The sequence below is a fragment of the Scyliorhinus torazame genome, chromosome 6 (assembly GCF_047496885.1).
Source record: "Scyliorhinus torazame isolate Kashiwa2021f chromosome 6, sScyTor2.1, whole genome shotgun sequence".
NCBI classification, from domain to species: Eukaryota; Metazoa; Chordata; class Chondrichthyes; order Carcharhiniformes; family Scyliorhinidae; genus Scyliorhinus; species Scyliorhinus torazame.
The window spans coordinates 256,020,267-256,033,805 of NC_092712.1; the positions used below are offsets into that span (position 1 = coordinate 256,020,267).

The following is a 13,539-nucleotide window of genomic DNA, read 5'->3' on the forward strand; positions in this document are numbered from 1 at the left end:
CCCCTGTTGCCCTACGCCATGTTGCATTGGACCAGCGTGGAGAAGGGAGCCACTGCGCATGCGTGCATTGGCGCCGGTCCCACTGCACATGTACAGACCCGCGGCACCAGTTTGATGCCGGGGATCGGCAGCTGGAGCGGCGCAAGTCGCTCCAGTGCCGTGCTGGCCACCTGTAGGGGTCAGAATCGCTGCTCCTGTGACCATGTTGACGCTGTCGAGAAGCTCGGCGGCGTTTAAGACGGCGTCAACACTTAGCCTCAGGATCAGAGAGTCCTGCCCAGAGAATCAGGGAATCAGGAAAAAAGGGACAAATCAAATTGGAGCAAGGCCTTTCAGGAGCACAGTCCAAGAAATACTTTTCAAAAATGTGGAACCTTCTCCTCCAGAATTCTGGGTGTTCTGTGTCAACTCTTTGGGCCAAGGTTCATATTTCTTTAGGTAAGGATATCAAGGGATATGGTGCAAATGCAAGAAAATTGGCTTGTTGTGCAAGTCAGCAGTGATCTACAGGAATGGCAGCAGGCTAGAGGGGCAAGTACCAGAGCAAAACACACAGTACAGCCAAAAATGAAATTTGGTTTTATTATAATCGCCCATAGGTAATCTCAATATACCTTGCATTCAAGTGAACTATGAAAGGCATAGATTTAATGTAAGCAAACAGGGAAGATTCTACACACAGCAAGATCCCACCAACAGCACTGAACGAATAATCTACTTTTGATGGTACTTTTGAAGGAAGCCAGGACACCTGCATTTAAAAAAGTGTCTGCCGATTTTGAATTATTTGCAAACTTTCACTTTCATAGATTATCATAGGATTATCATAGAATTTACAGTGCAGAAGGAGGCCATTCGGCCCATCGAGTCTGCACCGGCTCTTGGAAAGAGCACCGTACCCAAGGTCAACACCTCCACCCTATCCCCATAACCATGGATGGCTGGGCGTGGCCCAAGCGGTCACTGACCCCGTTGTTTGCGGTTGTTTGCGTTTCCCTTGAACAGGGAGTGGCGCCAAAATGTCTGGGACGGTCCCGGTTGCTTGAGTACCAGTCCTTTGTTTTGGTGAAGATGGGCCATCCCCATATTTGATTAATCAACAGTCATATCTTCAACAAAATAAAATGCTATTCTAGTTTGCCAAGATTATCAGCACAAACATTTAAGAAGGACCAGCAGCAGTTCCTGAGCTGTGGTGATCTAATATTTTAGGCACATGTGTGGCTTATTTTCTCATAAGTTGAGCGACATGTAGATTTAGACGTTCAGTTTCAGACAATTGATCCAGTGATCGACAATTTCAAAGCAAAATCTCTGCTGCTTCAAAATAAACTTCTCTGCACTTTTTCTTCTACCAGTAAATTTTTAACCCAGGAATAAAACAAGCACCAAGTATATATTTTAATTGCAACTTAAACATTTCCAGGGTTCACAGGCTCGACGTACCTTTACATTAATATTGTATAATTCCAAAGGACATTGCACCTTTCGTTGTTTCTAGGTACTCAACAGCATTACTTGAGCACAGGCCCGAAATAACAAACATTTCCTCAGCATTTTCTCTCGTCACTTGCGTCCTCTCCCTCGCCTCCCCTCGAAACATGAGTGTGAACAGAGCAGGACAACAAGGACACATTTACTGGTCGTACACAGTATCAGCCAAGTCACAATATTAGAATGATGTATTGGTATTACTCTCATTGGTATTAAATGGAAATAAAATCCAGGAATTTATGATGTAAACGATTTGCTCGGAGTGCTGATTCTCCACATATTGTTGGATGATTTGTGCCACTCTGCCATCAAAGCTGATAAAGTTTGCTCCCAAATGTAAAGCTCCCCTTTGAACTATGATTTTACAATGTCATTATGAATTATTCCTGCTGTAGCCATTTAGAGTTTATAGTTAATTAATTTCCATACAGTGACCAATGAAGCTCTGACATCTCACAACATGTAGTGAATTGCTCATATTGAGAATTTTTATAAATCGGACTTGGCAATATTTTTGTGGCCATCTTGACATTCACATTCCTATTAGTGAATAAAGGCAACAGATTTTCAGCATTCATATGCTGTTTCTACACTCAAAAGCACCCATCATTCAAATGCAAATTAGAGTTCCTGCAGAAAATTAAGTTTTGGGACTCAGTATGCAAGTAATGTCATGATATGACATGCTAAGTGTAGAATAACATGTACATTTTAGAGCTATGATTCTCAAAAGCTTTCCACCATGGAGTTTTCCTCAAATCTAGGCTTGTTGTAGGTTGCCTCAAAATCATAGCACAGAAGGAGTCCATTTCGCCAGTCGTGCCTCTGCTGGCTTTTTGAAAGAAGATCCAAGCTTAATCTCTGTTTGTACATAACTCTGTCAAACCTCTTAGCCTCAAGTACTTGTCCAATTGAATCAGCTTCCATTATCTTTGAGGTACCACATACCAACACACTAGGAGCAGCAGTAGGCCATTTGGCCCTTGAATCTGCTCTGCCATTGAAGATAATAGCCAATAGGATTGCAACTTCAAACCCATGTTTGTGCCTACCCCCAACAATGGAAACAATTAACTGCATCCCTGCATGGTTTTGAATCTATAACCTCTGTTTCTTGACCCACTCACCAGAGAATAGTTTCTCTATCTACTCTAGCGAAATCTCTAAACTCTCTCTGTTTCATAGAGAACAGTCCTATTTTTTTCCACTTTCGTCTCAGAACAGAAGTTTTGACAAATCTCCTCTATACCCTGTGTAGCCATCTGGGGTGGCCACTTCCAACTAGGTACAGAGAAACTCGCAAAGCCTGGCGGGTAAAATGGACAAGCCAAGACTCAGGCAGGCTCAGAGCCTGAAATGCATATTCGTAAGCAAGAAGTCCAGACGGTATTGAAACTCCGTCCAATTAGCATTTTAATGGGGCCGATTAACATTTGATGGCCCATCTTCACCAAAACAAAGGACTGGTACTCAAGCAACCGGGACCGTCCCAGACATTTTGGCGCCACTCCCTGTTCAAGGGAAACGCAAACAACCGCAAACAACGGGGTCAGTGACCGCTTGGGCCACGCCCAGCCATCCAGATCCCCGCCCACTTATTGGTTAGGAATCGAACGGAGTGATCAGGGATCACCCAATTAGTAGGGCCCAAATGGAAGGACCACCCAAAAGAGCGCGAAACCCCCCCCCCCCCCCCCGAATATAAGAAGAGTTCGCCATATGTTCGCTCTCTCTTGGCGCCCTCTTGGCCTTGGTACCCAGGTCACGACCATCGCCAATTGCAGCAACACCAGAAGCAAGTCCAAATTCAACGCTCGCTACCAGACGGATGAGCCCAGCTGAGCAGCATTTACTCCTTCGAACCCGATAGATCCAGAATCGAACAGCGGCCACTGTTTCTCTGACCTAAGCCAGGTGCCTGAAGTTAAGTACAGATTGTCTTAGCTGATAGCTGATAGTTAACTAGAAGTGTTTATGTTGCATGACTAATTGTGTGTAAATAAAGTACCCTTGACCTTGAACTAACTAACTGGTGTTTGGCTCTTTGATCGATAACCGGTTGAAACTTGTGGTGGTATCATTCGATACCTGGCGACTCCAAGCATTCGGACATAGATGACATAAAAAAAGGGCAAAATCACTGATTGCCATAATTGGAACAGAGCCACAGAAAAGACAGAGTAAAAGAAACGCGCAACACCTATCTAAGACTTACATCTTTCCAGAAGTGTGGTGTCCAGAATTGTCCACAACACACAGTCTGAGATGTAAAGGAGTGATTGAGTGTTCTGGTATATCACTGCTTTTATTTATATTATATTCCTCTATTTCTAAACCCAAGTAAAAAAAATAAAAGTTGCATTTATATAGATCTTTTCAACCATCAGATATTACAAAGCACTCCTCAGCCAATAAGTTATTTTTTAAGCAGTTAATTTGAACATAGCAAGATGGTAATGACCAAGTTACCATTTCTATGATTCTGATTGCGGGGTATATATTGGCCAGGACACCTGGGCAACTCCCCTACTCTCCTTCAAATTATAGAGTCATTGGATCTTTTATGTCCACAAGTGTTGCATTCACTCAGGTTGAATGTCCTGGGGTGGGACTAGAGTCCAGAACCTTCTGCTCAAGAGTTGAGAGTACAAAGAACAAAGAAAATTACAGCACAGGAACAGGCCCTTCGGCCCTCCAAGCCCGACCATGCTGCCCGTCTAACTAAAATCTTCTGCACTTCCGGGGTCGGTATCACTCTATTCACATCCTATTCCAAGTATTTGTCAAGATGCCTCTTAAACATCACTATTGTCCCTGCTTCCACCACCTCCTCTGGCAGCGAGTTCCAGGCACCCACTACCCTCTGTGTAAAAAACTTGCCTTGTCCATCTCCTCTAAACCTTGCCCCTCGCACCTTAAACCTATGCTCTCGGGTAATTGACCCCTCTACCCTGGGAAAAAGTCTCTGACTATCCACTCAGTCTATGCCCCTCATAATTTTGTAGACCTCTATCAGGTCGCCCCTCAACGTCCGTCGTTCCAGTGAGAAGAGTTCATTCAACCTCTCCTCATAGCTAATGCCCTCCATACCAGGCAACATCCTGGTAAATCTCTTCTGCACCCTCTCTAAAGCCTCCACATCCTTCTGGTAGAGTGACGACCAGAATTGAACACTATACTCCAAGTGTTGCCTAACTAAGGTTTTATACAGCTGCAACATTACTTGCCAATTTTTATACTCAGTGTCCCGGCCAATGAAGGCGAGCATGCCGTATGCCTTCTTGACTATCTTCTCCACCTTTGTTGCCCCTTTCAGTGACCTGTGGACCTGTAGACCTAGATCTCTCGGACTATCAATACTCTTGAGGGGTCTACCATTCACTATATATTCCCTACCTGCATTAGAACTTCCAAAATGCATTACCTCACATTTGTCCAGATTAAACTCCATCTGCCATCTCTCCGCCCAAGTCTCCATACGATCCAAATCCTGCTGTATCTTCTGACAGTCCTCATCGCTATCTGCAATTCCACCAACCTTTGTGTCATCTGCAAACTTACTGATCAGACCAGTTACATTTTCCTCCAAATCATTTATATATAATACGAACAGCAAAGGTCCCAGCACTGATCCCTGCGGAACACCACTAGTCACAGCCCTCCAATCAGAAAAGCACCCTTCCAGTGCTACTCTCTACATTCTATGAACTAGCCAGTTCTGTATCCAACTTGCCAGCTCACCCCTGATCCCATGTGACTTCACCTTTTGTACCAGTCTGCCATGAGTGAACTTGTCAAAGGCCTTACTGAAGTCCATATAGACACCATCCACTGCCCTACCTGCATCAATCATCTTTGTGACCTCCTCGAAAAACTCGATCAAGTTAATGAGACACGACCTCCCCCTCACAAAACCGCACTGCCTCTCGCTAATACGTCCATTTGCTTCCAAATGGGAATAGATCCTGTCTCGAAGAATTCTCTCCGGTAATTTCCCTACCACTGACGTAAGGCTCACCAGCCTGTAGTTCCCTGGATTATCCTTGCTACCCTTCTTAAACAAAGGAACAACATTGGCTATTCACCAGTCCTCCGGGACATCACCTGAAGACAGTGAGGATCCAAAGATTTCTGTCACGGCCTCAGCAATTTTCTCTCTAGCTCCCTTCAGTATTCTGGGGTAGATCCCATCAGGCCCTGGGGACTTATCCACCTTAATATTTTTCAAGACGCCCAATACCTCGTCTTTTTGGATCTCAATATGACCCAGGCTATCTACACATCCTTCTCCAGACTCAACATCCACCAATTCCTTCTCTTTGGTGAATACTGATGCAAGACCCAGGCTATCTACACATCCTTCTCCAGACTCAACATCTACCAATTCGTTCTCTTTGGTGAATACTGATGCAAAAGGGCCTGTACTGCGCTGTAATGTTCTATGTTCTAAGTATTCATTTTGTACCTCGCCCATTTCCTCTGGCTCCACACATCGATTCCCTCGCCTGTCCTTCAGTGGGTCCACCCTTTCCCTGGCTAACCTCTTGCTTTTTATGTACGTGTAATAAGCCTTGGGATTTTCCTTAACCCTATTTGCAAATAACTTTTCGTGACCCCTTTTAGGCCCCCTGACTCCTTTCCTCATATTCTACACAGGCTTCGTCTGTTCCCAGTCTTCTAGCCCTGCCAAATGCCTCCTTTTTCTTTTTGACGAGGCCTATAATATCTCTCGATATCCAAGGTTCCCAAAATTTGCTGTATTTAGCCTTCTTCCGCACAGGAACATGCCGGTCCTGAATTCCTTTCAACTGACATTTGAAAGCCTCCCACATGTCAGATGTTGATTTACTCTCAAACATCTGCCCCTAATCTAGGTTCTTCAGTTCCTGCCTAATATGGTTATAATTCACCTTCCCCCAATTTAGCACATTCACCCTAGGACCACTCTTATCCTTGTCCACCAGCACTTTAAAACATACTGAATTGTGGTCACTGTTCCTGAAATGCTCCCCTACTGAAACTTCTACCACCTGGCCGGGCTCATTCCGCAATACCAGGTCCAGTACAGCCCCTTCCCTAGTTGGACTATCTACATAATGTTTTAAGAAGCCCTCCTGGATGCTCCTGACAAACTCTGCCCCGTCCAAGCACTAACACTAAGTGAGTCCCAGTCAATATTGGGGAAGTTAAAGTCTCCCATCACAAAATCTGTCTACCTATCTGTTCCTCTATCTCCCACTGGCTGTTGGGTGGCGAGTAGTAAACCCCCAACATTGTGCCTGCACCCTTCTTATTCCTGATCTCTACCCATATAGCCTCGCTGCCCTCTGAGGTGTCCTCCCGCAGTACAGCTGTGATATTCTCCCTAACCAGTCGCGCACCTTCGCCACCCATTTTACATCCTCCTCTATCCCGCCTGAAACATCTAAATCCTGGAATGTTTAGCTGCCAATTCTGTCCAACCAAGACACATTTTAACAATCACCTCATCAGTTTAACTTGCCTCCTTTAAAGGATTTGCGCACAATGACTCGCAACAAGTTTCTAAATAATGACATTTATATTATGCTGCTTTTCCGTATTAGCCTTCCCAAAGTGCTTTGAATGTAATCTGACATGCTTCTGCCCATCCATCGCATAATCTACACCACCCTGAATTCTATAATTATCCTCATTACTGTCTATTACTTTCGCCAAGTTTCATAACATATATAAACTTTATAATGCTGCTCCCTCTATGGAAATGTGTCATTTATCAAAATTGGAAAGGAATAATCAACGGAAAACGTCACAGCAATATGAAAAACGTCTGCTCATTAGGCTTTCCATCCTGCCACTGAGCCCATTCTGATTCATACTGACACATTTCCTCTAATTGCATGGACTCCCATCTCCTTGTTGATTGTGTTCCAAAAATAACATATATGCATCTATTGCACTACCTTAAAAGAAGAAATGAGTAAGGCACAATCGGCCTTAAATAAATCCATGCTGGCTCTCTTTATTCACAGAATAAGATCTTCACTGATGCATGAAAGACACCTGACCTGCATACCTAATCCCATTTGCCAGCACTTGGCCCATAGCCTTGAATGTAATAATAATAACTTGTCACAAGTAGGCTTCAATGAAGTTACTGTGAAAAGCCCCGAGTCACCACATTCCGACGCCTGTTCGGGGAGGCTGGTACGGGAATTGAACCCCCACTGCTGGCATTGTTCTGCATTACAAGCCAGCTGTTTAGCATGGCCAATCCACCTAACCTGCACATCTTTGGAGTTCCAGGATGTTGCCCCAGCAAGTGAAGGAACAGCGATTGGGCGGCATGGTAGCACAGTGGTTAACACTGTTGCTTTGCAGCGCCAGGGTTCCAGGTTCGATTCCCAGCTTGGATCACTGTCTGTGCCAAGTCTGCACATTCTCTAGTGTCTGCGTGGGTTTCCTCCAGGTGTTCTGGTTTCCTCAAGTCCCAAAAGACTAGTTAGGTGAATTGAAAATTCTGAATTCTCCCTCAGTGTACCCGAACAGGCGCCAGAATGTGGCAACTAGGAGCTTTTCACAGTAACTTCATTGCAGCGTTAATGTAAGCCTACTTGTGACAATAAAGATTATTATATACTTCCAAGTCAGGGTGGTGAGTGACTTGGAGGGGAATCTCCAGGAGGTGGGTTCCCAGGTATCTGCTGCTCTTGCTGTTCTAGATGGTAGTGGGTTTGGAAAGTGCAGTCTAAGGAACCTTGGTGAGTTACTGCAGTGCATCTTGTAGATGGCACACACGACTGCCACTATTCGTCGATGGTGGAGGGTTTGAATGTTTGTGAAATAGGAGCAATCAAGTGGGTGGGTCCTGGATGGTGTTAAGCTTCGAGTGTTGTTGGAGCTGCACTCATCCAAGCAAGTGGAGGGAATTCCAGGCGGTCTGGTCAAGTGATAAGTTACTTGCCGTAGGGTTCCTAGCCTTTGACCTGCCCTGGTAGCCACAGTATTAATATTGCTCATCCAGTTCAGTTTCTGATCAATGATAACCCATTGGTGTTGATAGTGGGGGATTCAGCAATGGTAATGCCATTGATTGTCAAGGGGTGATGGTTACATCCGCTCTTGTCGGAGATGGTCATTGCCTGGCATTTGTGTGGTGCGAATGTAACTTGTCAGCCCAAGCCTGGATATTGTCCAGGTCTTGCTGCATTTGGACATGGACTGCTGCATTATCTGAGTCGCGAATGGTGCTGAACACTTATTGCCTTCTCCATCTTTGTTTTATTTGCATCTAATTAATTACAGAACATCATAATGAGACAGGCAATTAGGCACAGCATTCATGAGATTCCAGATGTGGCATTGACATCACTGTCCTATGACTGGAATAAACTTCTCAATTGGCAGTATAATGCTAATAGCGAACAAAAAAGCCCAATGTTTGCCAACAAAGTTGCCATTGCACCAATTTGTGGCCCTACATCTACCAATTTTGGGGAGAACATGAAGTACTGATGATCTTTTATTCGGGGTGATGAGCAGGAATGCTTCCTGAACAGGGAAATAATTGTGTAGACATAATTAAATTCAAAGTATCCATTTATTTAAACACAATGAATTGTAAAATAACTATTACATTGAGTACTGTCAGAAAGTATATTCCACTCAAATTTTTTGAACCTCAATTACTGTTGAAGAAACCTTCCCTTGGGGCCTTCCCTATCGAACAATCCCATTTCAATGTAGAGAAATATTTGCAAGATATTTGCAGGGATATTGAAAAAGAGTAGTAGACAGGGGTTAACTGGATTGCTTTTCGAAAGAGCCAGTGCAGACTCAATGAACTGGATGGCCTCTTTCTGTGCTGCACAAATCTACGATTGCATGAATAATTCCCAGAAAATGTGTGTGTTTAGATATTCATTGCCATTCTTCCCAAACAGCAACCTCTTCCAAAGCTAGGTTGAATACTTGCATCAAGTCTTTGTATAAAACAATCTGGATAGGTACAAAAACATCTCTAGCTGATTTACCCTCCCAAATGCTGCAGGGGAGTACTATATATTACACATGATCAGGTCTCCCACACAACTCGTCACACATGCTCCTGGCACAAATTTCAATAACAACTAAAAATACAACCCCATAATCTCCTTTTTTCGCTCTGTGTCCATTCTTTTGGATGATGCCTTGGAAAAACATGCCACTGCATTTCACCAAGTATTGTATGAATGTAAGTTGAAGATCAAAATCAGTCCATGTGGGAGATAGGCAACCTAGCGATGTGAGTGGCCTCCAGGAGTAGGCAACCTGGGGATGTAAGTGGGCCAGAAATCAGGCATGTTCACTAGCCATAACCACACAAATAATATTGAATATATGTCAAGCACTCCATAATGAGTTATAGAAAATGCTTAATCATTCATACAACGGTCATTAACCTCAAGTGGTAAACACAAAATAAATATCTACACCTTGAATGGATGCAGAGGGAGCACATGGCTCACAAACAATGTTCTATGCAATCAGCACCTGCCCCACTTCACGGGCTATGCACCTGGAATACACTACGCGTGACCATATTTAGGTCTCAGGTCTGCATTGAAGAAATAGTTTTCTGCAGATCAAAGGCAGAAGCAAATAAAATGCCAAAGTGGGCCCCCCTCTTCCCTCCACCCAACTTGCAAACCAAAACCCTGGCTGCTATTTGAATAGCCATGTGCTGCAGACAGATTTTTAAAAGAACTCAATACAGCAGCTGGCGTCTGTGAAGAAAAGTTAAATTGGCTTGATGGCAAAACCACCGAGGCCAGCCCGGATCCACCTCATCAACCTATTTTTTTTATTAAATCAAGGAAACCTGTCTGTTTGTGCCTCCTACAGTCACAGCAAATAAACAGTTTGGCAATCACTGGGTTGGCAAGCATAAATGAAAAAAAAACTTGTGGTGAAACGAGGAGTGGGATAAGAGGGGTACATATTTAACCCCTCCTCACCTGATGATACTTGTTACAATCTCAAAGGGATTGTTGCTATTTGAAGAGGGGAGCTGAGGACACCATCAAAGCCAACAAAAAACACTTACTTTTGATGACCAAACCTAGCGAGATATCGTCACTTGGACTGTGAACAGCTTTATTGTACAAGGGAAAGCACAATGCTGTGATGGTCCTTTCAAGCCATTGTGTGGAAACAAAACAAACTGCAATTCATCAAATGCAATCCTGCAAGATAAAGCTGGAGCAGGTCAGTATTACAACTGGGATTAAGCAGCTTTAAACAACCAGGATTCCATTGTATCTTTTCATCATTTGAAATAAATCTATTTAATGCAACCCCTCCCCGCCCCCTCCACCACAAATGAAGCAGTTTTTTTTTGCCAAAATCTTTTCTAATTAGATTATGGAAGGTGCAGTATTCCCAGTGTCAGTAAACTAAATCTCTATGATCACGTCTCGTCTAACCACATGAGACATAACCAGAGGCTAAATACAGGATGCACATAGAAAAAAAACAAACAAAATAAAAGGTAGAATAAATTCTGCCACACTTATCCAAAGATTGCAAAATGCACTGTTGCCTAGATAATATTCATGAGACTCACTCCTCTCTATTTTGTAACAAATTCAAATCTTCAAAGATTGTATTTTTATAACATATTGAACTTAATAAATCATCAGAAGGTGCTTCACGGGAGTGTTGCCAAACAAAATTTGACAGTCACATGGGGTATAGGTATATTAGGATAGGCAGTGGCTAAATCTTAGCACAAGAGATGTTTGAAGGGAGAGAGAGAGAAGCTCAACTTGGGAAATCTGGAACTTGCGACCCAGGCTGCTGAAGGCATGGTTGCCAATGGTGTAATTTACATATCATACACTAAAAGCCTTCTAAAGGGCAACTAGGGATGGGCAATAAATGCTGGCTACCAGCAATGCCCATCTCGCATAAATGAATTTAAAAAACAAGCATTGCTCTTTTACATACATTTCCCAGTAAAAATTGTAGACTAACCAGATGTTGCCACATATAAAAATTTTAGTGGAAAGTACAATGTACTCACAATAGAGGAAAATGTACTTCACCTGCATATTTTCATAAACATCCATTGCCACCCTGCTAAGAAACTAAAACTCTCAAATGATCAAGATTTGCACCCTGCTTTCCATCTATTTTTAAAAAATGTTGTACACATGCATATCCCATGTAAATGAGTAGAGATCACCATGCACAATGAAGGAGTCTATTGCTTATTTCTTATTCATCATAAATAGCCACATCTGAATTCCCATTTAGCCACGTGAATGGAATGTATGAATGGACAACAATATTCCATTCTATCAGTACAACTGAATCTAAAAAAAATTCAAAGTAAACTTGCAATGAAAATGATTTTAAACTTATAGAAATAATTGCTCCTCAGGTGTTGACCAGGCCTACTATCTCTTTGCCTGCCCATTTCAAGAGCACTTTGCACAGTACAAGTGATTGTTAAATGGCATTTGATTATAGTAGTCAATCTTGCATGTGATACTGTCATTTACCAGGGACAAAGAACAATCCCACTGGCAGATTGGTAGCTTGATATATAATTCATGTTGCAGTGTCTTATTTCCTTACCCCTTCCTCTGTGAAATTCTTTTATTCAGTATTGCTCAACACATTACCATTTTTATACGGTAAGGGCGGGGATGAAGTTTTATGTTAAAAAAATATTTCCCTGCCCTCTATTTAATGCGAATGAGTGTAGACCAACAAAGGTTCATTTCCCCAAATTGATGTGTGGGGGGGGAAATAGCTATTTTCTCCATTGCAAAAATATTGATCTTGCTGAACCCTCAAGTAACCTTGCCTCTTTAACCGGCAATGTTGGCTTTTAATGCATCAGAAGGGTTGTTTCCCCTCTGGGTTTTATCCCACTGCGGCCCTCGGCTTTCCAGTCACAACTCGAAACAATTGTTACATTCAATTGCTACATATTGTAACAGAGACAACTGGCAGCTCTGGCTGTGGAGGAACTCTTCCTGCTTCCAGCGAAGAGGCTATTGCGGGGACTGGCCAATGCCTTCACTTGAATTCGCGGCCTGGAGCTGGAGCGACCTCAGCAAACCCCTCCAGCCGCTCGGCTGCAATCACTTCACTTCAGTCCCCTCTCCCCCAGGGTCAAAACATCGCCGACAGCGGCCGCCCCCCTCATTACCTGTGAAGTGCCGCAGGGTACCGTGTGCCCACAGGCTCAGCACTTGCTGCACCGTCAGGTTGATGGAATAGTCGCCGGCGGCCATGGCTGAACGGCCCGCTCGTTGCTGCTGCTGAGGGACGCTTTTACTCGAGGCGGCCGGCATTGGGATGCAGGGTATGGGGGAGAAGAGACTACCACTGCTGCCTTCCTTCTTGCCGCGGCGCCCAGCCAGGACTGAGGCGAGGCGGTGGACAGCAGAGATGAAGGAGCGCACCTCCACAAACTTCGCTCTTTTCTGTCGGCCAGCGTCGCGAAACGGGCGCCGGTGGCATTGCAGTGTCACATCAGACGGCCTATTCGAGGTAACTCCCTGTTCCTTCAGCAGCAAAGCATACTCCTTTAAGAGAGAGCTAATTCTTAAAGGGACTTGCAACCTCGTCTCGCAAAAATACCCGCCCGCAACTTTCACCGTTTCTCAATTTCTTATACCACTCGCTTTTTAAATAGGATTTATTGGGAGAAAACAGTTCGCAGGGCGAGACATCAGAATATGTGGAATGAGAAAACCTGCCCAATGTACTTTATCAGGCAGAGTGCGGTGAACGCCCTCTTAGAAATGTTAAGTGCAGAACCGTAAGAGACCTGGAACCCATCTGTCTTAGATCACCCGTCACAACTATCCCCAATTCTGCCTTACTGCTCCACCGCCCCTTCGAGCTTTGACAAAGGGTCACCTGGATTCGAAATGTTAGCTCTTTACTCTCAGTACAGATGCTGCCAGACCTGCTGAGATTTTCCAGCATTTTATCTTTGGGACCATTCCTCATATTCATCAACGCTTTTTATAGAGTCAAATCTAAACTCTGCACACCTTCTATGGAGTC

The 13,539-nt window shown here is 43.9% G+C and overlaps 1 protein-coding gene across 2 annotated transcripts in view; it reads right to left on the bottom strand.

The window, feature by feature from the left end:
* tmem170b (transmembrane protein 170B) overlaps window positions 1-13,270 on the bottom strand; it is an 87,224-nt gene extending 73,954 nt beyond the window's left edge. The window contains exons 1-2 of one of the 2 annotated variants that reach the window (XR_011947846.1): window positions 12,674-13,270; window positions 9,055-9,783 (exon numbers count right to left, since the gene is read on the bottom strand). Coding sequence is in view for 1 of the 2 variants with exons in the window: in XM_072509581.1 (XP_072365682.1) it covers window positions 12,674-12,818 (145 nt within the window). In the remaining variant the exon portion in view is untranslated. Of the gene's footprint in view, window positions 1-9,054; window positions 9,784-12,673 lie in introns of those variants that run through there. The other variant, XM_072509581.1, reaches the window with a different exon arrangement.
* Between the last annotated feature and the right edge of the window lie 269 nt (window positions 13,271-13,539).